Raw genomic sequence first — 26462 nt, 5'->3', positions numbered from 1 at the left:
GGAGTACTCCTGAAGTACCCCCTCATGTGCATTTTACCAGTTGGCCTCAAGTATATAGGCCAAGTACCCCTGGTTGGGAACCACTGCTCTACAAACTCCTCCACATTATACCTTGACTGTATTGCATATGAAATAGTTGTTTTATAAATATTTGTAGAAAGAGACCTAATATATACAGTACCAGTCAAAAGTTTGGACACACCAACTCATTCCAGCATTTTTCTTTATTTTTACTATTTTCTACATTGTAGAATAATTGTGAAGACATAAACTATGAAATAACACACATGGAATCATGTAGCAACCAAAAAAGGGTTAAACAAATCAAAATATATTTGATATTTGACATTCTTCAGAGTAGCCACCCTTTGCCTTGATGACAGCTTTGCACACTCTTGGCATTCTCTCATTCAGCTTCACCTGGAACGATTTTCCAACAGTCTTGAAGGAGTTTTTGAGCACTAGTTGGCTGCTTTTCCTTCACTCTGCTGTCCAACGCATCCCAAACCATCTCAATTAGGTTGAGGTCAGGTGTTTGTGGAGGCCAGGTCATCTGATGCAGCACTCCTTCTTGGTCAAATAGCCCTTACACAGCCAGGGGGTGTGTTGGGTCATTGTCCAGTTGAAAAACAAATGATAGTGCAACTAGAGAACATTACCAACCCCTACGCTCCATATATTCCGCTGGCTGCCCCACCACCACAGAAAGCACTGAGCTAGGTTGAAACACCTGCATTTTGAAGCTGTCTTACTCAAGAAAACCAAAGAGAGACCATGTTTGTATGCGGCTTTATTGACTCAAATAACATTTTGCATTTTTACATTGTTTGCAAACTGATATGTGATATCTGCCGCACTTGCCCTGAATGAGGGGTCGCCACTGGTTATGACATGGTTAAGTAAAGTGTTACCTGTCAACATAAGTGAGCCAGATAACAATAAAAGGACTTGGTTCTGACATTGATCTTCATTATAAAGATGTACTGAGTTTCCCATATCTCTGTCTGCTACATTCACCCCCCAATCACACTCCACAGTGACACCAGCAGTTGAGCTGAGCGCAACTGTAGAACCAAGTCCACGTGCACAATTGTAAAGAACGTTACGCTGCTTGCTTTGCGAGGACCACTTCCCCATGATCTGGCATCTACAGTAACTGGCTCGAATGTGGGACATCTGCCTTGCAAACACGTGATACCCCTCCTGAAGCTTTTCAACCCATCACGCCACCAAAAATGCATTATTTAGTGGTGCAATCAGCGATAATTCAGGCTGAGGATTGAGTTTCACAGATCCCCATCTACTACACTAACAGTGGTAAGTCGCTCCACTACAAATAATTAAACACCAAAAAGAGAAACTAGACCTAACCGTTGTGTAGTAATTGTCCAGCAAAAACTTTTTTTTTTACTTTAAAATCAATGAGACATCTTTTCATTGCTGTTTTCAATATGTTAATTAATAAGGATTAGCTCTTAGTATCATACACAGATGGTGGAATCAGCCCAAACTTCAGTGGAATATGTGCTGTCCAGCCATTTTTGGAATGGTGAAGTTATGGCATGTAGTGGCATTCTATGTTCTTTTTTCTATGTTTTGTATTTCTTTGTTTTGGCCGGGTATGGTTCTCAATCAGGGACAGCTGACTATCGTTGTCTCTGATGGGGAACCATACTTAGGTAGCTTTTCCCCACCGATGCTTTGTGGGTAGCTATTTTCTGTTTAGTGTTTTCTGCACCTGACAGGACTGTTTCCGTTTCGTTTTGCACTTTGTTCTTTTTGTTCTAGTGTTCAGTTTAAATAAAAGTCATGAACACTTACCACGCTGCGCTTTGGTCCGATTCTTCCTCATCCGACGACGACACCCGTTACATTAACTTATGAAGCATACCAGAGTTCCCCAGAACAGTTGAGCCAGCCACGTGTTTGTTTGTAAATAACATAACGGCAGGTCAGTCCAGCTGGGGTCGCGCTTTATAATGAAAGTTAAGTTTTATTTTTTTTGCTTTAATAGAGTGATCAGGAACGTGCATCTATAGTTTTCTTTCACGCAAAATACTTTAGGGCAACACATTCGGCAGAACATTTTAATCAGATGACAACAGAAATGCAACACAATTTGGCTGACAGCCACACAAGTAAATGAGCGTACATTGAAAAAGTAAGGTAGTTTTTATAAAACCGATGCATGGCCATCATATTTCTAATGTTAATCATATAAAGAATGTAGCCAGCTTAATTTGCTAATGTTTTTCTTAAAGTTAATTTAGCATTTTACTGGAGAAAAATTGTCTGGATTGACCGAGAAAGTGTACCGGTGTCAATGTTCTAGGGGAATGGAATAAGGCGGAGTCAGGCGCAGGACACAGGTATGAGTAAAGCCACGATATTTACTCAAATTCAACAATACTCCAACAAGGATAAACATAAACAATCCAGATCACGTACACGGAACTACTTGACAAAAACAATCACGCACAAAACAACAGGGGAAGCCAGAGGGTTAAATAAGGAACACTGATTATGGAATGGAAACCAGGTGAGTATAATGAAGACAAAACAAAACAAAAATTAAACATGGATTGGTGGTAACAAGAAAGCCGGTGACGCCGACCGCCGAACGCCGCCCGAACAAGGAGAGGGACCAACTTCGGCGTAAGTCGCGCGCGCCTCGGGGACGACCCGGAGGACGAGACGCAGGGCGATCCGGATGGAGACGGTGAAATTCCTGCAGTAAGGACGGATCCAGGATGTCCTCCACCGGTACCCAGCATCTCTCCTCCGGACCGTACCCTTCCCACTCCACGAGGTACTGGAGGCCTCTCGCCCGACGCTTTAGGTCCATGATGGCTCGCACCGTATGGCTCGCACCGTGCGGGAGGAACCTCCCGCACCTCAGACTGCTGGAACGGACCAGCCACCACCGGCCTGAGGAGAGACACATGGAACGAGGGGTTAATTCGGTAATCAGGGGGGAGTTGTAACTTATAATAAACCTTGTTCAGTCTCCTCGGAACTTTAAATGGCCCCACAAACCGCGGACCCAACTTCCGGCAGAGCAGGCGAAGGTTTCGGGTCGAGAGTCAGACCCGGTCCCCCGGTGCATACACCGGGGCCTCACTGCGATGGCGGTCGGCACTCGTCTTCTGCCGCCTGATGGCCCGTTGTAGACGCACATGGGCAGCGTCCCATGTCTCCTCCGAGTGCCAAAACCATTCATCCACCGCAGGAGCCTTGATCTGGCTCTGATGCCACGGTGCCAGAAACGGCTGATAACCCAGCAGACACTGAAAAGGTGATAGGTTATTGAGGAATAAAAACCGTCCACTCCCCCGGCCGGTCCTGGCAATAGGACCGCAGAAACCTACCCACATCCTGGTTAACTCTCTCCACCTGCCCGTTACTCTCGGGGTGAAAACCTGAGGTGAGGCTGACCGAGACCCCCAGGCGTTCCATAAACGCCCTCCAGACTTTAGACGTGAATTGGGGACACCGATCAGAAGCTATATCCTCAGGCACCCCGTAGTGCCGGAATACGTGGGTGAACAGGGCCTCCGCAGTCTGTAGGGCTGTAGGGAGACCGGGCAAAGGAAGGAGACGGCAGGACTTAGAAAACCGATCCACAATGACCAGGATCGTGGTGTTACCCCGTGACGGGGGAAGATCAGTCACAAAATCCACCGATAGGTGTGACCACGGCCGTTGTGGAACGGGTAGGGGTTATAATTTCCCTCTGGGCAGGTGTCTAGGTGCCTTGCACTGGGCGCACACCAAGCAGGAGGAAACATAAACCCTCACGTCCTTGGCTAACGTGGGCCATCAGTACTTCCCACTGAGACAGCGCACGGTCCGACCGATGCCCGGTGGCCAGAGGAGTGTGACGTGTGGGCCCAACAGATCAAACGGTCGCAGACATCAGACGGAACGTACAGACGCCCAACTGAACATTGTGCGGGAGTGGGCTCTGTACGTGACGCCCGCTCGATGTCCGCGTCCACCTCCCATACCACCGGTGCCACCAGGCAAGAAGCTGGAATTATGGGAGAGGGATCCGCGGACCGCTCCTCTGTGTCATACATCCAGGACAGCGCGTCTGCCTTCACGTTCTGGGATCCTGGTCTGTATGATAGGGTGAAAACAAAGCGGGTGAAAAACATTGCCCACCTCGCCTGGCAAGGGTTCAGTCTCCTCGCCGCCCGGATGTACTCCAGATTGCGGTGGTCAGTCCAAATGAGGAAAGGGTGTCTAGCCCCCTCAAGCCAATGTCTCCACGCCTTCAGAGCCCCGACAACAGCCAACAGCTCCCGGTCCCCCACATCATAATTTTGCTCCGCCGGGCTGAACTTCTTCGAAAAGAAAGCACAGGGGCGGAGCTTTAGTGGCATACCCGAGCGCTGAGACAGCACAGCTCCTATCCCAGCCTTGGACGCGTCCACCTCTACTATGAATGCCAAGGAGGGATCAGGATGAGCCAGCACAGGAGCCGAGGTAAACAGAGCCTTCAGGTGACTAAAAGCCCTGTCCGCCCCAGCCGTTGCAGTTGCACCGGTCCCCCCTTCAGCAAGGAAGTAATGGGAGCCGGTACCTGACCAAAGCCCCTCTCGTAGTAGTTGGCAAACACTAAGAACCACTGCACCTCCTTAACCGTGGTTGGAGTGGGTCAATTACGCACGGCTGCAATGCGGTCATTCTCCATCTCCACCCCTGACGCGGAAAGGCGGTACCCTAGGAAAGAGACGGACTGTTGGAAGAACAGACATTTCTCAGCCTTGACGTACAGGTCATGCTCCAACAGTCGACCAAGCACCCTACGTACCAGGGACACATGCTCGGCGCGTGTGGCGGAGTATATTAGAATGTCATCTATATACACCACCACACCTTGCCCGTGCAGGTCCCTGAAAATCTCATCTACAAAGGATTGGAAGACTGATGGAACATTCATCAACCAGTACGGCATGACGAGGTACTCATAGTGCCCAGAAGTGGTACTAAATGCCGTCTTCCACTAATCCCCCGCCCGGATACGCACCAGGTTTTAAGCGCTCCTGAGATCCAATTTTTTGAAGAAGCGCTCCCCGTGCAATGACTCTGTCACACTGGCTATGAGAGGTAACTGTACTTTACCATGATCTGATTAAGACCTCGATAGTCAATACACGGGCGTAAACCTCCATCCTTCTTCTTCACAAAAAATAAACTCGAGGAGGCAGGTGAAGTGGAAGGCCGAATGTATCCCTGTCCCAGAGATTCGGTGACATATGTTTCCATAGCCGCCGTCTCCTCCTGTGAGAGAGGATACACGTGACTCCTGGGAGGTGCTGCGTCTACCAAGAGAATCCCCCCGCCGAGAATCCCCCCGTCGACCACAATCCCCCCGTCGATGGGGTGGTAATTGAGTCACCTTCTTTTTACAGAAGGCAAGTGCCAAATCGGCATATTCGGGGGGGATGTGCATGGTTTGGACTCTCCACCGTAGTTGCACCTAAGGAAACACCTACACACCTCCCTGAGCATTGACGGGACCATCCCTTGAGAGCCCTCTGTTGCCACAAAATAGTGGGGTCATTTGAGGCCAACCAGGGAAGGCCCAACACAACACGAAACGCAGGAGAGTCGATCAGGAAGAGACTAATTCTCTCCTTGAGACCCTCCTGCGTTATCATACAGAGTGGAGCTGTGACCTCCCTAATTAGCCCCGACCCCAAAGGACGGCTATCTAAGGCATGTACAGGGAAGGGAACATCAACAGGAACAATAGGGATCCCTAATCTACGTGCAAAGGAAAGGTCAATCAATTTCCCAGCTGCGCCTGAATCGACTAGCGCCTTATGCTGGTAATGCGGGGAAAACTCAGGAAATTCTATATACAACCACATATGTGCAACAGGGAGCTCTGAGTGAGTCGGGTGCCTACTCACCTGGGATGATCCACCAGCGCTCCGCCTGCTAACTCGACTCCCTGGGGAACCCTCCCCAGCACCGACCAGCAGTGTGCCCTCTGCGATCCCCCTCATAGCAGCACCTCCCAGCTCCATCGGCGTTGGATCGGAAGTGCTGGGGGATGGAACTGACGGACCCCGATCCAGACGTCCGCGGGAGGTCAACAGGTTATCCAGCCGGATGGATAGGTCCACCAGCTGGTCAAGGTTAAGGGTGGTGTCCCTGCAGGCTAGCTCCCTACGAACGTCCTCGCGTAAACTACACCTGTCGTGATCAATCAGGGCCTTCTCATTCCATCCCGCGCCGGCGGCCAGAGTACGAAAGTCCAGCGCGAACTCTTGTGCGCTCCTCATCCCCTGTCTGAGATGATATAGTCGTTCCCCCGCCGCTCTCCCTTCAGGTGGATGATCGAAAACCGCCCGGAATGGCGGGTGAAATCTTCATAATCGTCCAACACCGGTCCTTCCCTTCCCCAGATGGCGTTGGCCCATTCAAGTGCTTTACCAGTCAGACAGGAGATGAGGGCGTTCACAACCTCGCGTTCCAAAGGAGCCGGCCGAACGGTTGCCAGGTAGAGCCAGGTAGCCAGAGGGTTAAATAAGGAACGCTGATTATGGAATGGAAACCAGGTGAGTATAATGAAGACAAAACAAAACGAAAATGAAACATGGATCGGTGGTGACGAGAAAGCCGGTGACGTCGACCGCCGAACGCCGCCCGAACAAGGAGAGGGACCAACTTCGGCAAAAGTCTTGACAATCGGAGAAACGTAGCTACACATCAGTCAGAGACCTGTCTGCTAGTTGCCGGTTTCTGGTCCTTTATTAATCTGGATTGGATTAAATAAATGCAATACAATGAATGGTGAACTTCTCAATGCTGCACACAGTGCATACATCTCCTCAATAGAATCAAAACAGATACTGTACATTCAATGGATCTAAAAAATGTATTTGAAATAATACCATTACTCCAAAGTAATTAACCTTTACTGCTCCAGCGTTCCGCCAGCGGAACTCCTCCCACATTCCACTGAAAAGGCAGAGCGCGAAATTCAAAATATATTTTTTTGAAATATTTAACTTTCACACATTAACAAGTCCAATACAGCAAATGAAAGGTACACATCTTGTGAATCCAGCCAACATGTCCGATTTTTAAAATGTTTTACAGCGAAAACAGCACGTATATTTATGTTAGCTCACCACCAAATACAAAAAAGGACAGACATTTTTCACAGCACAGGTAGCATGCACAAAGCCAACCTAACTAACCAAGAACCAACCAAACTAACCAAGAAACAACTTCATCAGATGACAGTCTTATAACATGTTACACAATAAATCTATGTTTTGTTCGAAAAATGTGCATATTTGAGGTATAAATCAGTTTTACATTGCAGCTACCATCACAGCTACCGTCAAAAATAGCACCGAAGCAGCCAGAGTAAATATAGAGACCAACGTGGAATACCTAAATACTCATCATAAAACATTTCTGAAAAATGCATCGTGTACAGCAAATGAAAGACAAGCATCTTGTGAATCCAGGCAATATTTCAGATTTTTTAAGTGTTTTACAGCGAAAACACAATATAGCATTATATTAGCTTACTACAATAGCCTACCACACTACCGCATTCATCCATCAAGGCACGTTAGCGATAGCAATAGGCACGTTAGCGAATAAACCAGCAAAAGATATTAATTTTCACTAACCTTCATAAACCTTCCTCAGATGACAGTCCTATAACATCAGGTTATACATACACTTATGTTTTGTTCGAAAATGTGCATATTTAGAGCTGAAATCAGTGGTTATCCATTATGCTAACGTAGCTTCTTTTTCCCAGAATGTGCGGATATTTCTATTAGACTCTCACCTATTCTGACCAAATAGCTATTCATAAACATTACAAAAAAATACATGTTGTATAGGAAATGATAGATACACTAGTTCTTAATGCAATCGCAGTGTTAGAATTCTAAAAATATCTTCATTACGACATAAGGCTTATGTTATAGCGAGAGAGTGGCCAAAACCTGGGCGCAAAACTACTAGTACACAGTTCGACAGATATATGAAATAGCATCACAAAATGGGTCCTACTTTTGGTGATCTTCCATCAGAATGTTGGACAAGGGGTCCTTTGTCCAGAACAGTCGTTGTTTGGATTTAGAACATCGTTTTTCCCTCTTGAATTAGCAAGCACACTGGCCAAGTGGCGCGAAGCTCTCCTTTCTGAACAAAGGCACACAACTCAACACGCCTAACGTCCCGAATAAATTTCAAAAATCTAATAAAACTATATTGAAAAAACATACTTTACGATGATATTGTCACATGTATCAAATAAAATCAAAGCCGGAGATAGTAGTCGCCTATAACGACAACTATTCAGAAGGCATTTCCAGGTCCAACTTCGCGCCTTCCTGAAAACATGAAATGGGTGACACGTCATTCCAAGAGGACGTATTCCATCTCAGACCAAGATAAACACTCCATTTCTTCTCTCACTGCATCTTGACATCCAGGGGAAGGTGTATGACGTGCATGTATACTAATAGGTATCATGCCCATTTATAGGCAGGACCCAGAAGAGAGCATCGATTTCAGATTTTCCACTTCCTGGTCAGGAAGTTTGTGCCAAATGAGTTCTGTTTCACTCACAGATATAATTCAAACGGTTTTAGAAACTAGAGGGTGTTTTCTATCCAATAGTAATAATAATATGCATATTGTACGAGCAAGAATTGAGTACGAGGCCGTTTAAATTGGGCACGTTTTTCCCCCAAAGTGACAACAGCGCCCTCTGTCCTCATCAGGTTAAGCTCTGCATTATACAAATAAATATATTTGTGTGTTGTACACTTCACATTACAAAAGACCACCGGCTGTACTATAAACAGTAACAAACTTGCCACAACTAAATGCAATGCACATTACAATACCACTGTAGACCTACATACTTGGATTGGATTAAATAAATGCAATACAATGAGGGGTAGTTTCTCAATGCTGCACACAGTGCACACAAGGGAAGCTATGTTGCAGACAGTCTGCTAGCATGTACTGTAGCTAGATAGCCTAATATTGCACCACGCGGTAGAAGACTCTTTCAGCAGAATTATATTTAATCCCAAAAGTTTAGCTGGCAACACAACAATCTTAGAATACAGTGGCTTGCGAAAGTATTCACCCCCTTGGCATTTTTCCATGTTGCCTTCCAACCTGGAATTAAAGTAGATTTTTGGAGGGGTTTGCATCATTTGATTTACACAACATGCCTACCACTTTGAAGATGTAAAATATTTTTTCATGTGAAACAAACAAGAAATAAGACAAAAAAACTGAAAACTTGAGCATTCATAACTATTCACTCCCCCAAAATCAATACTTTGTAGAGAAACCTTTTGCAGAAATTACAGCTGCAAGTCTCCTGGGGTAGGTTTCTATAAGCTTGGCACATCTAGCCACTGGGATTTTTGCCATTCTTCAAGGCAAAACTGCTCCAGCTCCTTCAAGTTGGATGGGTTCCGCTGGTGTACAGCAATCTTTAAGTCATACCACAGATTCTCAATTGGATTGAGGTCTGTGTTTTGACTAGGCCATTCCAAAACATTTAAATGTTTCCCCTTAAACCACTCAAGTGTTGCTTTAGCAGTATGCTTAGGGTCATTGTCCTGCTGGAAGGTGAACCTCCGTCCCAGTCTCAAATCTCTGGAAGACTGAAACAGGTTTCCCTCAAGAATTTCCCTGTATTTAGCGCCATCCATCATTCCTTCAATTCTGACCAGTTTCCTAGTCCCTGCCAATGAAAATCATCCCCACAGCAATGTGCTGCCACCACCATGCTTCACTGTGGGGATCGTGTTCTCGGGGTGATGAAAGGTGTTGGGTTTGCACCAGACATAGCGTTTTCCTTGATGGCCAAAAAGCTACATTTTAGTCTCATCTGACCCAGAGTACCTTCTTCCATATGTTTGGGGAGTCTCCCACATGCCTTTTGGCAAACACCAAACGTCTTTGCTTATTTCTTTCTTGAAGCAATGGCTTTTTTCTTGCCACTCTTCCATAAAGCCCAGCTCTGTGGAGTGTACGGCTTAAAGTGGTCCTATTGTCAGATACTCCAATCTCCGCTGTGGAGCTTTGCAGCTCCTTCAGGGTTATCTTTGGTCTCTTTGTTGCCTCTGATCAATGCCCTCCTTGCCTGGTCTGTGAGTTTTGGTGGGCGGCCCTCTCTTGGCAGGTTTGTTGTGGTGCCATATTCTTTCAATTTTTTATAAAGGATTTAATGGTGCTCTGTGGGATGTTCAAAGTTTCTGATATTTATAACCCAATCCTGATCTGTACTTCTCCACAACTTTGCCCCTGACCTGTTTGGAGAGCTCCTTGGTCTTCATGGTGCTTGCTTGGTAGTGCCCCTTGCTTAGTGGTATTGCAGACTCTGGGGCCTTTCAGAACAGGCGTATATATACTGAGATCATGTGACAGATCATGTGACACTTAAATAAAGTCCACCTGTGTGCAATCTAACTAATTATTTGACATCTGGAGGTATTTGGTTGCACCAGATCTTATTTAGGGGCTTCATAGCATATGTATTTGCTTCAAACTCCCGCAGCTGACTTGAAGATACTGCAGGCCAGAGCACTATACCAAAAAGCAATCGATACACTCACAATCCATGGATATGGTAAATAAAAAACAAATAAAAGGATTTAGATTAAATATATATAAGACAATATTAATACTCGTTACATAGGCATTATGCAATCTTTGGTTAGCAATAACTTTGAGTTAACGGAATCTAGCTGTAGGCCTACAATAAAATCAATCATTTCAGTCATCTTTGAAGTACAAGAGTCAAACATAATCACTGTTTGCAAAGATGTCTTCATAACATTCAACATATGGAAATCAGTAACTACTTCAAAAAGACGAAATATAATTACAACCACAAATTAAATAATGAATAGAATAGAATTATCTTTTCACAGTGTGAATACTACAAGGTTAAACGCCTCTAGTCTAAATTCCCTGATGGCAGAGAATAGATGAAAAGCAACCTGACATTTAAAATATTCTCCCGCCCAGAATGAAACATCCATACTTGAGTGACTTGTGATCTTATAAACTTCAAATGTTGTTTTTTCTGTCAGTACCACAACCCCTTAAAACATTTACCTTCTTATGCATTGCTTTACTTCTCTTTTACTGAGATAATTTGTGAATAAAAATGATTCACTGATGATTCACTTTGATTCACTCTGAAACATTGATGTTTCAGAGTCATGTAAAATCATTCTTGAACTCTCCAAACTTTCCAAATGTAGTGGTCCCACATGACCTTTTGTGAGTGTATGAAAGATTATCCCTACTGCTAGAGCCATGCTGGTCTATATATTGGTTTATCACAGCGTGAGAGTGTGGGTGGGTTGATGTACAGTAAGTGGCGTGGCAGGAGAAAGCTGATTGATCTACTGCTTGGTGCTGGCAGAGCAGACATGGTGTTTTCTAAATGACCAGGTCATCACCAGGTCCTCAACAAGCAGAACATTAACCCATTCAGCAAAGGTCTTAATCATGGCTGACCAACCGTATTAATCTGTACGTAAACCAGCTACACACCATTCAGTATGATATGTTATGTTTTGTATGGTATGTATTAATTTGTGGATGTCCATCATCCATTTTGTACGATATGTTACGAATTGCAATATGTACAATATGTTACGATTTGCAAAACGTATTATATGTTACGAATTACAATTTGTTGTGGCTAACATTGGCTAGGTGGCTAACGTTAGGTAACTTGCTAATGTTAGCTAGGCAAGGGGTTAGGGTTAAGGTTAGGAGTTGGGTTAAGGTTAGGGGAAGGGTTGGCTAACATGCTAAGTAGTTGCAAAGTAGCTATACTTTTATGGCTGCATGTCCTGCACCAGCATCCCATGTTCTCTCCCAGCATCATGGTTTGAACAAGGTGCTTAATTCCTGCTCATTTAATCCAATACAGTACAGTACTACAGTCCACACTCAAAAATATTAGCCTACTGGAGTTAGTTTAATTTATTTTCTCAAGAGAGCATAGCTACATCAATGGGCTTTTATGTTTTTCTGTAGTGCGTAATGTGCGTTAGCCTATATATCATAGGCTATGTATTGGATAAGGGAACAATTATTTCGGCTTTTTTGGGCTTGGCCTCATAAAATGTATTTAATGTAGGGCTCATAAAACATATTTAATGTAAGGCTTATCATGCTCAGGTAGCATGAGGTTTGAATTTTTATGCCGATCAAAGCTCTAGTCAAATCCAGACGTATTTATATGCGTTTGAATGACACTTCCAGTTTTCTTTGGGAAATACTAGGTTACCCGGGAGAAAAGTGATTTGTTCTCTGAATGGAACATTGCTGACAAAATCTATGACTGATTTTGTCTGTCAAACAGTAAGGGCTACTGCTTATTTTTTTAATAGGAATAAATAGGCTCAAACACAAAGACCTCGTTGTTAGTAGCCTAAAGTCAAATTAAAATGGAGACTGTTTAAATGATTTAGGCCCTCTCGAATTAGCCTTCTTTTAGCACCATACGCTTTCCATCTCCCCGGCTGCCACTTCATAGTAATGTATGTTATGTAAATTACTTGAATATGGCTTATTGTGAGATCAATAACTGATAAATAGTTTCATTATGGGCAACAAAACATACTGGTTTTATTCAAATTAATTATAGCGTAGCAAGCTTTTTATTTATTTTTTATTTAACCTTTATTTAACTAGGCAAGTCAGTTAAGAACAAATTTTTATTTACAATGACGGCCTACCCCAGCCAAACCTGGACGACACTGGGCCAATTGTGCGCCGCCCTATGGGACTCCCAATCACGGCCAGATGTGATACAGCCTCGATTCGAACCAGGTACTGCAGTGACGTCTCTTGCACTGAGGTGCAGTGTCTTAGACTTCCGGTCTCCTTCTCATCTCAAACTGAACAGGACATAAGTAGGCCTAGTCCACACGCACAGATATTGCATTTTTTTTTTACAAATGGACTCGCCTCCTATAGTGCCACTGTACACAGTACAGTCATTGGATAGGCACTACATAACGGTTCACATCAGCAAAAGCAGGGCGGGTCAGGGCTCATAATTGGGAATGCCTCTCCATTGCAGTGTAATGCAATGTGGCCTAGGTTTGTATACACACCATCCCAGCAGTGCAAAAACTCAGGAATCAAAACTTTGCCGTGAGCGTCTCCGAGCATGCTCTTCATATAGCCTATAATATAGGCTACGGATAATTTTATTGAGACCACATTAAGTACACTTATATTGAGTGCCCAGCAGAGAATCAAGGATGGGGGGCATCATCGGGCACACATGAGATACTTAAATAAGCAACTGATTCTCAAACCCTGAGTAATATGACATGTAATCGATTACAAATTACATGACCCTCCCCTGGACAAAATAAATAAATACTAAACCCTCCCCCTGACTGAAATTGAAAAAGCAGGACCCTCCTCCGGGTAACTATGGTATAAATGTATATATTTCCATAATTATCTCATAATGTAGGTAACCTACACGTATCTGTGAGGTGTTGGCTAGAGCGCACGTGCCAAGACCAGAGCGTGCACATTTGCGCAACAGTTTTTGTGACAAAACCATCAGCAGAGTTGAATGCGACGGAAACCCATTTAACTTGTATTTTTCATTTGGCACATTGGAATTTAACCACAAACATTATTGTCATGTGCACTACGTCATCACGTACAGACTTTTCCCCCCAATAAGTCAGTTTGATGGAAACACATCTCTGGTGGAAAAAGGTGCTTATTAGTTCATGCACATTTTTGAATATTCAATTGAAATTGGATGGAAACCTAGCTAGTGAGACATATAATTGAGTTTAGCATTTTCTCTAAATTTTCCCTGACCAGGATTACTCACAGAAGGAGAGGACTATGGCCGAGGCACTTGAGGACCTGAAGGCTCATTTCTACTGTGAGCTGTGTGACAAGCAGTACTACAAGCATCAGGAGTTTGACAACCACATCAACTCTTACGACCATGCTCACAAACAGGTATGGTGCACCTAATACCTCCTACCATGCAATTCATTCAGACTAGTTACATTTCAACGTTGCCAAATGCAAAAAAAAATCTAATCTACGAAGGACAAAGAAAACACTGTCAAAATAGCAATCTCCAACAAAAGGGCATATTTGATTTCAAAGTACATATCAAAAGAATATGAGGGGATAAAAAGGTGTTTGTTCTTCCATGCTACAGTATTTGCATGACTTGCTTAACCTGAGAAAAATATTTGACCTGTGCCCTGAATGAGCATATTCCCCATTTACTACAGTGTACACATTTATATCCCCCGTTACCTACAGCAGCTTTTCTCAAACCCTGTCCTGGGGACCCCAAGGGGTGCATGTTTTGGTTTTTGCCCTAGCACTACACAGCTGATTCAAATGATGAACTCATCGTCAAGCTTTGATTATTTGAATCACCTGTGTAGTGCTAGGATAAAAAACGAAATGTGCATCCCTTGGGGTCCCCAGGACCGAGTTTGGGAAACACTGAACTACAGTGAACACATTATTCCACTAAAGGGGATTCTTGTTCATGCCTTCAACAAAGTTTGTGGTCCTTTGAAGCTCAGTTGGTAGAGCATGGCACTTGAAATGCCAGGGAAGTGGGTTTGAATCCCTTTGGGATGCAGAAACTGGCAGAGAACTTTTCTGTGCAACAATGTCTCTGGAAAACGTCCACATTATTTCAAGGATTAGCCGTTTCAATAACCGAGACACCAGACCAGCTCGGCGGAAGAGAGACAAGCTAACTGCAATCAAGTCAGTGTGGGACAAGTGGGTGGACCGCCTTCCACGGTTTTACAACCATGGGCCAACGTTACTGTTGATGAGCAGTTTATGCCATTTTGGGGCCGCTGCCCCTTCAGGCAGGACATACCGTCTAAACCCGCAAAATATGGAATCAAGCCCGCAAAATATGGAATCAAGATCTAGGCTGCCTGTGATGATGCTTCATCATATGCGTGGAACTTGCAAGTGTACAGTTGAAGTTTACAGTTGGAATCATTAAAACTCGTTTTTCAACCACTCCACAAATTTCTTGTTAAAAAAACATAGTTTTGGCAAGTCAGTTAGGACATCTACTTTGTGCATGACAAGTATTTTTTCCAACAATTGTTTCCAGACAGACAATTTCACTTATAATTCACTGTATCACAATTCCAGTGGGTCAGAAGGTTACATACACTAAGTTGACTCTGCCTTGAAACAACTTGGAAAATTCCAGAAAATTATGTAATGCTTTAGTAGCTTCTGATAGCCTAATTGACATCATTTGAGTCAATTGGAGATGTACCTGTGGATGTATTTCAAAGCCTACCTTCAAACTCAGTGCCTCTTTGCTTGACATCATGGGAAAATCAAAAGAAATCAGACAAGTCTGGTTCATCCTTGGGAGCAATTTCCAAATGCCTGAAGGTATCCCATTCATCTGTACAAACAATAGTACGCAAGTATTAACACCATGGGACCACTCAGCCGTCATACCGCTCAGGAAGGAGACACGTTCTGTCTCCTAGAGATGAATTTATTTGGTGCGAGAAGTGCAAATCAATCCCAGAACAACAGCAAAGGACCTTGTGAAGAAGCTGGAGGAAAGAGGTACAAAAGTATCTATATCCACAGTAAAACGAGTCCTATATCGACATAACCTGAAAGGCCACTCAGCAAGGAAGAAGCCACTGCTCCAAAACCGCCATGAAAATGCCAGACTACAGTTTGCAACTGCACATGGGGACAAAGATCGTACTTTTCGTACAAAATCATACAGAAATATAACTGTTTGGCCATAATGACCATCGTTATGTTTGGAGGAAAAAGGGGGACGCTTGCAAGCCGAAGAACACCATCCCAACCGTGAAGCACAGGGGTGGCAGCATCATGTTGTGGGGGTGCTTTGCTGCAGGAGAGACTGGTGCATTTTACAAAATAGATGGCATCATGAGGTAGAAAAATTATGTGGATATATTGAAGCAACATCTCAAGACATCAGTCAGGAAGTTAAAGCATACTTCCAAAGTTTTGGCAAATTGGCTTAAGGACAACAAAGTCATGGTATTGGAGTGGCCATCACAAAGCCCTGACCTCAATCCTAGAGAAAATGTATGGGCAGAACTGAAAAAGCATGTGTTAGCAAGGAGACCTACAAACCTGACTCAGTTACACAAGCTCTGTCAGGAGGAATGGGTCAAAATTCACCCAAATTATTGTGGGAAGCTTGTGGAAGGCTACCTGAATCGTTTGACCCAAGTTAATCTTGCCACCGTGTCAGATTTCAAAAAGGCTTTACGGCGAAAGCAAACCATGCTATTATCTGAGGACAACACCCTATCAATCAAACACATGACAATGGCATTTCAACTCGCCAGGCGCGACACAAAACTCAGAAAAAACTATATAATTCATGCCTTACCTTTGAAGATCTTCTTCTGTTGGCACTCCAATATGTTCCATAAAATTCATAAATGGTCCTTTTGTTCGATAAATTCCGTCGTTATATCTCCAAAATGTCAATTTATTTGGCGCGTTTGATTCAGAAAAACACCGGTTCCAACTCGCACAACATGACTACAAAATATCTAATAAGTTACCTGTAATCATTGTCCAAACGTTTCAAACAACTTTCCTAATCCAACTTTAGGTATTTTTTTACGGAAATAATCAATCAAATTTAAGACGGGATAAGCTGCGTTCAATAGCGGATAAAAACAAAGTGGAGCGAGCTTTCAGGTCGCGCGCCCCAACCACAACAGTACACTTGGCTATCCACCCAGATAGGAAATGGCTACTTCTTAATTTCTCAAAGGAAAAACATCAACCAATTTCTAAAGACTGTTGACATCTAGTGGAAGCAATAGGAACTGCAAGAAAGTGCCTTAGAAATCTAGATCCACATAGAAATCCCCTTGAAACCACTGTCACCTCAACAAAAAAAATCCTGGATGGTTTGTCCTCGGGGTTTCGCCTGCCTAATAAGTTCTGTTATACTCAAAGACATCATCTTAACAGTTTTAGAAACTTTAGAGTGTGGTCTATCCACAACGACCAATTATATGCATGTCCTAGCTTCTGGGCCTGAGTAGCAGGCAGTTTACTTTGGGCACGCTTTTCATCTGGACGTGAAAATACCGCCCCCTAGCCCGAAGAGGTTAACAAGAAGTTAAGCTGTATTTTGGTGGATTGCACTTGTGATTGTATGAAAGTTAAATATTTCTAATAATCTTTTTTGAATTTCGCCCTCTGCAATTTCACCGGAAGTTGTCGAAACGTTCCGCTAGCGGAACCCCTAGCAGTAAAAGGTTAAACAATTTAAAAGCAATGCTACCAAATACTAATTGAGTGTATGTACACATCTGACCCACTGGGAATGTGATGAAAGAAATAAAAGCTGAAATAAATCATTCTCTCTACTCTTATTCTGACATGTCACATTCCTAAAATAAAGTGGTGACCCTAAATGACCTAAAACAGGGATTTTTACTAGGATTAAATGTCAGGAATTGTGAAAAAAATTTTTTTAAATGTATTTGGCTAATGTGTATGTAAACTTCTGACTTCAACTGTATATGGGGAAGCCAGATGGAGGAGCCCCTGAGAAGATCCAAGGGATGCAGGTTGTCCTTGGACGTGACACAGTGACTACGTGGCCACAACATCACATGAAATAACTTTTTAACTTCGCACAAGCTGGGCCAAGAGTTCCTCAAGAGGAAGCTGACGATGGTAAGAACAGTACGAAAAAACAAGTCAGAACTCCCACCTCAGCTGTTGAATACAGCTATCAATTCCTGTAAGTTTGTGTTCACGGCCGACACGTCCCTAGACAAAAATATGGCACTCATGAGTACACTGCATAGGGATGGGAGAGTCTGTGGCCAGGAACATTAAAAAACAGAAATCATAATGGATTACAATGCCACAAAGGGAGTGGTGGACATTTTAGACAAGCTGGTGACTGGCTACAGCTGCAAAAGAAGAACCCTACGCTGGCCACTTGTGATATTCATCTTGGACATCTTGGCATACAGCACGTTTGTCATCTGGATGGCATTGAACCCAGATTGGAACAGAGGGAAGCTCCAGAGGAGACGGCTCTTTCTCAAGGAGCTGGGCAAGACATTGGTAAGACCTCAAATCCAGAGGAGGCAACTTATCCCAAGGACCCCAGCTTCTGCTGCCATCGTGAGGAGGATGCTGGTGCCCCGTCCACCTGATCCACAGAACCAACAACTCTAGTACCGGAAGTAAGTGTGAATGATGTTGTTGCATGTGTGTGTGTGTGTCTCTCCTAACTTGGCCTGCTGTAACTATATATGTGAGTGAGATGTTAGTAAAATTCCTGAACTAAGTGTTTTCATCATTCTAGATTGCAGCCGGTAGCAACAAGAAGAAGCGCTGTGATATGTCTTTACCCAAGAAGGACAGGAATACACAGTACACATGCATCAAGGGCAAGAAACACATTTGCAACACACAGACAGTGTAAAACTCTGTCCCTCATGTGGTGTGTAGACCGGCCTTAATTTGTGTTCAATGGGGTTCATTTATCATTTCCGTAAAATACTGTGTGTAAAATGTGTCCTTCCAATTTGTTCAGGTCAAAGCAATAAACATCAATACTGATGAAAACCTTGTTTCATTTATATTTGTTCAAGATAAACATGATTTATTCCACCCATGTCTTGATTTTGTTTGCAAAAATCTTTTTTTATTTTTTACAAATAGCTCTTTTATTGATAAATGTGATCTAGCAGAGGTAAATAGCAAATATAAAAGAAGGATTTTTAAGTCTTGAGACATGGACTGTGTATGTATGCCATTTGAAGGGTGAATGGGCAAGACATACGATTTAAGTGCCTTTCAATGGGCTATGGTAGTAGGTGCCAGGCTGCTGGGTTTTTCACACTCAACAGTTTCCTGTGTGTATCAAGAATGGTCCACCACCCAACAGCCAACTTGACACAACTGTGGAAGAATTGGCGTCAACATGAGCCAGCATCCCTGTGGAACGCTTTCGACACCTTGTTAGAATCCCTGACAAATTGAGTCTGTTCTCAGAGCAAAATAGGGTGCAACTCAATATTAGGAAGGTTTTCCTAATGTTTTGTACACTCCGTGTATATTAAGGTTTTTGAGGTTTGATCAAATGTGACCAGATATCTCTATGAAAAGTCAAATTTAAGTGGTTCACTTAATTTATTTGATAAAAGTACAGACTCAGAGCTTCAAAATGGTACATACACTGTAGTTGGAGGAAACATGGGAAAGTTATGCTGCTTTGAAAGTTGACAAACTTGATATCCCACTTAGGAGACAAGCAGAAAATACCCTTGAAAGATTTTGATGAGGTTTTCACACTTGCTAAATAGATTTTCTTTGTTTACTCCCATTCAGCATTGTTCACAACATCTTAAGCATTAGTCCCACCCATCTCTTTAAGAATTCACATGCAAATGCATGACCAACTGTTACCATGGTCAACCCCTCCATGATCCCAGCCAGTCTTCGTTAGCCAGGAAGTATCCTGTCTTCCTCCATATAAAGCTCAGTGCTTCTCCTTGGCTAAACTAGGCTCATAATCATATTTACGGATCACATACAGGTTTGTAATTAAGGCCTAGAAAGTTCACATACTCAAGAAGGCATTTCTGGAGAATTATAATTTTTTTAAACTTTCTTTCAAACGACATTACTGTGAGGTAAGAACTATTGTCAAACGTCCCCGATTCTGTAACCAGTCACAAATGTAATTAATATTTGTTTAAAGATCATATGCTAACCTAAGCTGAACTGTATCTGCATTATTAATTTTGCATTAACATCCATTCTCACTTATCAAGCACAGGTCAATGAATAAACCGATTTTCAGACATATACATAACACTGACAGAGCTAATTCCTCTAGCTGGCTGTGTTATCCTACACACAAGGAGTAGGGTGAAGTTTCCCTTAGATCTTGGGTCAGAATTACATTGTCAGTATTGCAAGGTTACTATTGGGGGAGGGGAAGCTGATCCTAGACCTGTGCCTAGTGTAAACTTCATCCCGGAGCAGCCTACAACAGCATAGTTGGAACAGTCTAAATATCAGTTCCACTTTGACCCCATCTAAAAAGCAGATTGATGAGAACCAAAAAGACAGTAGCCTGGTTTATATCTACATGTGATTTAGCAAACTACTGTGACCAGGGCAGTTGTAGCTAAAGCGTCACACAGATCTGGTCTAGGCTAGCAGGTGAGTGTTTAAAGGTGTCAAAATTTAGAGTATCTCTGTGATGGTTATCCCAACAGTATCCGTTAAGAGGCGATAACAAAAAAAACGTTATTCTGCAAAACAATAACATGACAATGTCACATGCACTTCATTGTGCATTGTGTATTTCCATGTAAGTGATAACGCCCGAGAACCTGGTGTTTGAAGGATATATTGGCATGGGTGTTGTTAACTGTGGCAATATATCCTCCAAACACCAGCTTCAAGAGCGTTATCACTCTTATCCCTTGATTGCTAGCTAGCCAACTATGGCTAATTTACAGTTACGTCAAAGTGCAGCCAGATTAATAGGAAAGTAGCTGCATTTGTTTAAGCTGTTTTCTAGTGACATTTATTTGAATATATCCATAATAATGAGCTAATGAGTTGCAATTTCGCCTGGCATAGAAAATGTGCTTTCTCATCAGGACACTGTTGTTGTTCAGAGGAGGTAGCCAACAACACACCTAATACAATCCCTTCAAACTGAAGCTGGAAAGACTGCAAACTAACTGACATTTTTTCAATTGACAATTCTTTGTATATATCCAGAAGAATTATGCTAGCTGATTCATGATTTCGACTGGGGGTCTTGTCCCGACGTCGTTCATTACTATGGGACAGCTGGAGATCGAATTTGAATATTAAAACAATGTTGCAAAAGTCGGAGAGACAGAGAGCAAGGTTTTTACAAATCTCGGCTGTTGAAAACTAAATGTTAGTTCAAAAGGAATGTGAGATAATGTCTAGATGCTTTTTCTAGTGGAGATCAAGTTTATAAAGTGCCTGGCTGTGCTGATGAGACAGTGGATTGCACAGTCAGATGGAACAGAGTAAATAGGCATTTTAATAGATTAAGCCGGTGGTAACTTGTGGAATAGACACAGGGTGGAATGCGATTATAACCAATTAGCATTCAGGATTAGACCGACCTGTTGTATAATATATTAATAAGTAATGTAAAGACTGACATTTGGCTGAACAAAACATTGTGTCTGCATATACAGTCATTTATCTACATTACATTCTACCTTCGAGGGCAACAATTTGCATCAATAGTCACTTGTACCTACCTCACTTGTAGAATGAAAAGGCTAAACATTTTGGAGAGCCTGCAAGAGGTAGAAGCTCAATAACGTGTGTCTGTTGGACAGGCTCGTCCTATACTGTAAACCCAGCACATTAACAATTGCCTAGCCTCTCTGCTCGATAACCCTGAGAGAAGAGGCTACTTAACATGACAAAATTATCTCGGATGCATGCAAATAATCTCCTGGCTTTGTGACCCAGCCACTCTAAATGCAACCATCAGAGTACTTCAAAGAGGTAAGGTCACATAGCCTTGCTGAGTTGTGTGTAATACAAAGGAGCCTGTGTAGAATACATAAGGTGGAGCCATTCATGGGTTTGGGTAATTATAGAGCCCTATAGATTATCTATTCTATTAGGTGAAAAATAAAGATATATTATGGCAAATGTAGGGTTAGTTCACTCAAGGGTAACAACAGTTGTACACACAATAGTTGTGGCGAGTAACGCTAAACACTAATTTAAAGAACACTAGGTGCATAAACGCTAATTGCAAAATGTGCATGATCTGCATTTGTGTTTATGGTCCACTACATCCTTGGTTGTCACACAACAGTTGTGGAAAAATGCATTGTATAACTTCTGTTCCACTGAGTGTGAACTCAGTCCTAGGGTATGAGTCTATAATTAAACATGCTGTAAATTGTGAAGCAATGTGATCAATAAACCTCACCTTCCCAATCACTGCAATATTGTATTTTTTTAATATTTGCTTCATTGAATTAAAAACAGGTGTAGGGTAACTGTGAGGATATGGTAACCAATTAGTGAACGTCAGGATTGCTGATTTGGAATAAGTTGGATAAGGTTAGCCAACGTGAATTAATGAGATGTGAGTTGTTGTGGCATAAAATGTGTACATAGAATATTCTTACAACACATGCCTCCAGAGATTTACAGCACTGTGGGTGGCTGTCTGATACTGTACAGTTAGTTTAAAACCTTCTCCATAGAGACATTATATCTTCATTGCGTTCCAATGCCTTATATTGGAGAGGACCGTCTAAGGAAATAAAAATGACCTGAAAGAGTAATATCACTTAATTCAATTAGTTTGGCTGGAGTAAGCTCCTCAGTGGCTGACTCAGTACAGTAGATAATGAGTCTGGTGATATTTCTTCTCTCTGCCAGAGACTGAAAGAGCTGAAGCAGCGGGAGTTTGCCCGGAACGTGTCCTCCAAATCCAAGAAGGATGGCAGAAAGCAAGAGAGAGCACTACGACGTTTACATGAGCTGGCCGAACAGCGGCGGGAGGTCCAAAGGTGGGTGGAACAGCCAATGGACTCGTATGTGTCCCTATATGACATAATTGCTACAGGCTGTAAATTAATTTTAGAACGAGTTGCAATTGTAGTTTACGTAAGTTAAAATACTTATCAAAACTAATGTTAGATGTATTTATTTTTGGGATGAATTAGACGATGAGCACGGTTACATGCACACAGTGTGATTATTGTGGATAGTCAAGTTAATATAATACTTAATTTAAAACATGTCCATGCTTTGCAAGAAGAACAATTTCCCTAACAATTATGTTTACATGGACACATCTCAAATCTGGCTGCTGATGGGACTTTTGATAAATGCAGAAAATCGGCAATCAAAATAAACGTTCTACCACAGTGACCATGATATTGTGTTATAATAACAGTAACACTATTTGATTCTGAGTTCAGACATATAGAGTTTGTATGAAAACCAGGTGTTTTAAATCGGTGTATGCTTACTTTGATTATGACCTTACGGTAAGCAGAGTAAGGTGTATGCATGACTAATGCCATACTCTGCCTTCTGCCGTAATCAGTTTAATATATAATTATTAGTGTGCATGTAAACATGTTGATTTTTGGATGTTGGCTGCTGTCATACTGATTCTAGTGTCAACTCCTTTCTGTGCAGCGCACCTGGTAGTGGACCCATGTTCCGATCTACCACTGTGGCCGTGGAGGGAGGCTACAGGGGAGCCGGTGGTGACAGAGCCAGCAGCCGGGCACAGAACAGCACCCAGGAACACACAATGTGCCCAAAAATCACCCTAGACACACTTACAGATAACCCCAGCACCATTCAGGCCCAGCAAACTCCCAGCAGTGTGGCCGGAAAGTGTGGCCAAAAAATATCTTTCTCCTTCCCTAAAAAGGCCTCTGTGAAGCTGGAGTCTTCGGCGGCGGTGTTCTGCCAGGCTGGGGAGGACGGGTCAAGCAGGCATGCATGTAGACAGAGACTCAGTGTGCAGCTCAACTCCCCACGGCCTCCCGCTGGCCTCAACTCCCCCAGCCCCCCTGCCAGCGAGAAGGCTCTGCATAACAAGGGGAAGATTCACATTGCAGGCTCACAGGGTCAGGGGTTAACCAATGCACCATCGGGGTCAGACAGCTCGATGCCCCCGGCTGATTTGTGCGCTATCCTCGTTTACTCTGAGGATGTGGCTTTTCCCTGCACAGTCCAATCCTCCATGTTTCTCTCCCATTCAAACACATTAGATGACTGTGAACTGGACATGGTGCAGGGAAGTCTAAAAAGCAACTTGGCTGAACAAAGACAGGAAACTGAGGTGGAACAAGGACAGGGGACAGAGCCTGACAAAATCATGTTAGCAGATAATGTCTCCCATAAGGGAGAACACCCATTGTCGAACTGCGCTAATCATTCGAATGAAGCAATTTACACTCAACCTCAAGACGAAGACCTAAGTGTGTCAGAGGATGAGAAATGGACAGTTGCAAGGCCATGTAAACCTTTCTGCTCTATCCTCAGTAGAAATAGGAAAACGGTGCTCCAGTGGCCCTCTGAGATGTTGACATTCACCAGGACAAGCCCATCTATTTCCTTCAGCTGCAACCCCCTTCACTTTGACTTCAGAGCCTCCACTAAAAACGCTGGCTGCAGAGTGGTGGAAAGAGATGTCGAGAAATCAGCTGAATTAGCTAAGAAGTTCTGCAGCGATGAAGCAACCCTGGAAACACGTGAGTTGTTTAAAAGCTTGCCAAGCCCAGAGCGCAGCCTTGTTCAGGAGGATTGCGAGAGGCCTAAAAGTCATGGATGCGAGGAGCAAAGCAACACACTCATCAGAAAGGATGAGCAGTGTTGCAATTATTCAGCACAGTTGGCAACCACAAGCTTGACACACACAGCTATGGCTGTGGACACACGCAGGTGTTGTAGCACAAGCCAGAGGAGGAGAAGGCGGCGGGGGCACAGACGGATGACTCACCGGGGGGGAGACGGATATGAAGGGGCAACAGAAAGATTTGGTAATTGCCTGACACTTCCCAATCATTGTGAAAGGCTTGATGACCAAATAAGTGATAGCAGTGCAAAACAATTTCAGCCAGACGAGCCCAAGCAATCACCCTCAATTGAGGGCAACGAGGGGAGAATTGAAGCTTACAGAGACACAGCAGGTGTTGTGAGGCAGGCATTGGCAGAGTGTATGAATGGCCCAGCAGCTAGTCTGGCCCACTCTGATGAGGCTCTCCAGGGTCCAGGACAGATCAACGAGGGCAATATGCACCTTCAGCTGTCCCAACACGTAAATGCCATAGAACACACCTCTCTCAACTGTGGATCTCTCCAGACCAACCCGGTCATCACAAGCGCAGACCAGATGAATAAAAGAGATCCCACACCTTTAAAACACCAGCCACTCCCTGAATCATTGTTACAGGAAGGTGGAAGATGTCGAAAAAGAACTATGGATGACCAAACTGTTGGTAGTACTTGTGTGAACTCTTTGCATAAACCAAACAAGAGACGAAGAAGGAGGAGAAGGGCATGTGGAGCTCATCAGAGTTCAGTGGCTGACATGAGCAGTGGAGAGAGATATGAGCAGAGTCGAGGAGCAAATGGCCTTAGCCCATACACTGGCTCCGACTCCCCTGGACCTGAGGATAGATTGAAACCTGATGCACTTGAGAAGAGTATTGACAGTGTAAATGGCAGATCCAGCTGCAAAGGCCAGATCAATGGGTCAGATCTCAAGAGGTATATTTTTGATTCCGGAGCTAAGGGCTCAGATGTTATTGTTGCACATAAGTCTGTGATGAGCCCAGATCAGCCAAACTTTCACAGTAAGAGTGATGGCTCCTGTAAAGTATTTCTACCAATAGGCAATGGGAAAATGTCAGAGACCTTTAATGCTAGCTACACAGAATTAGAGGAGGAATCATTTAACTCAAAGGACTGTTACAGGTCCACACTGGACAGACTGGAGTGGCATTGCCTCCAACATCTCCAAGCCCACAGGAAGGCTATGGACTATCAAGCGTTCCCTGACAAACTGAAACCAGTTCTAGCCAGCCCGCACATCCCTGTGTCCTCCCCCGTAGTACTACACCCTGTACAACTCCCTCTACCCTTATCCACCTCCATCACCATCCACCAGACTTTCCTGCAGCACCACACAGACTTCCTCCAGCCACAGCCCCCACTCATGTCACCTATCCTCCCCTTCACTCACCTGCCGCTGAGGGCAGAGGTTTGCCCACACGGTCACCCTCCCTTTATTTACCCAGCCCCAATTTCGGTCATGGCACGACCGAGCCTGCACCCCATGACTATGTCCTTTCACACCCTGCCTCACACTATGTTTCCTCATATGTTCCCACCTCACCACACTGTCATCCCCCTACATCCTCTGTTTTAAGACTCCATTGACCTCCATAGAATTAAAATACTAGTGTAGCCCTCTTTGCTTTGTAAAGTCTGGTTTTGACTACATAGTATATACACTATATATACAAAAGTATGTGGACACCCCTTCAATTTGTGGATTTGGCTATGTCAGCCACACCAGTTGCTGACAGGTGTATAAAAATAAGCACATGGCCATGCAATCTCCATAGACAAACATTGGCAGTAGAATGGCCTTACTGAAGAGCTCAGTGACTTTCAACTTTCACCTTTACAACAAGTCAGTTTGTCAAATGTATGCACTGCTAGAGCTGCCCCGGTCAATTGTAATTGTAAAGTGGAAACATCTAGGAGCAACAACGGCTCAGCCGAGAAGTGGCCACACAAGCTCACAGAGAGGGACCGCCAAGTGCTGAAGCACGTAAAAATCATCTGTCTTCGGT

General features: G+C 43.6%; 1 protein-coding gene across 1 annotated transcript in view; it reads left to right on the top strand.

Moving 5' to 3' along the window:
* LOC120033159 (zinc finger protein 804A-like) overlaps positions 1–26032 on the top strand; it is a 96829-nt gene extending 70797 nt beyond the window's left edge. The window contains exons 2-5 of the mRNA XM_038979444.1: positions 13888–14031; positions 22519–22649; positions 23287–24353; positions 25497–26032. Coding sequence (XP_038835372.1) covers positions 13888–14031; positions 22519–22649; positions 23287–24353; positions 25497–26032 — 1878 coding nt within the window. The remainder of the gene's footprint in view (positions 1–13887; positions 14032–22518; positions 22650–23286; positions 24354–25496) is intronic.
* The last annotated feature ends 430 nt before the right edge of the window (positions 26033–26462 follow it).

Source organism: Salvelinus namaycush, chromosome 40 (genome assembly GCF_016432855.1).
Source record: "Salvelinus namaycush isolate Seneca chromosome 40, SaNama_1.0, whole genome shotgun sequence".
NCBI classification, from domain to species: Eukaryota; Metazoa; Chordata; class Actinopteri; order Salmoniformes; family Salmonidae; genus Salvelinus; species Salvelinus namaycush.
This window is presented reverse-complemented; position numbering and strand designations above follow the sequence as displayed.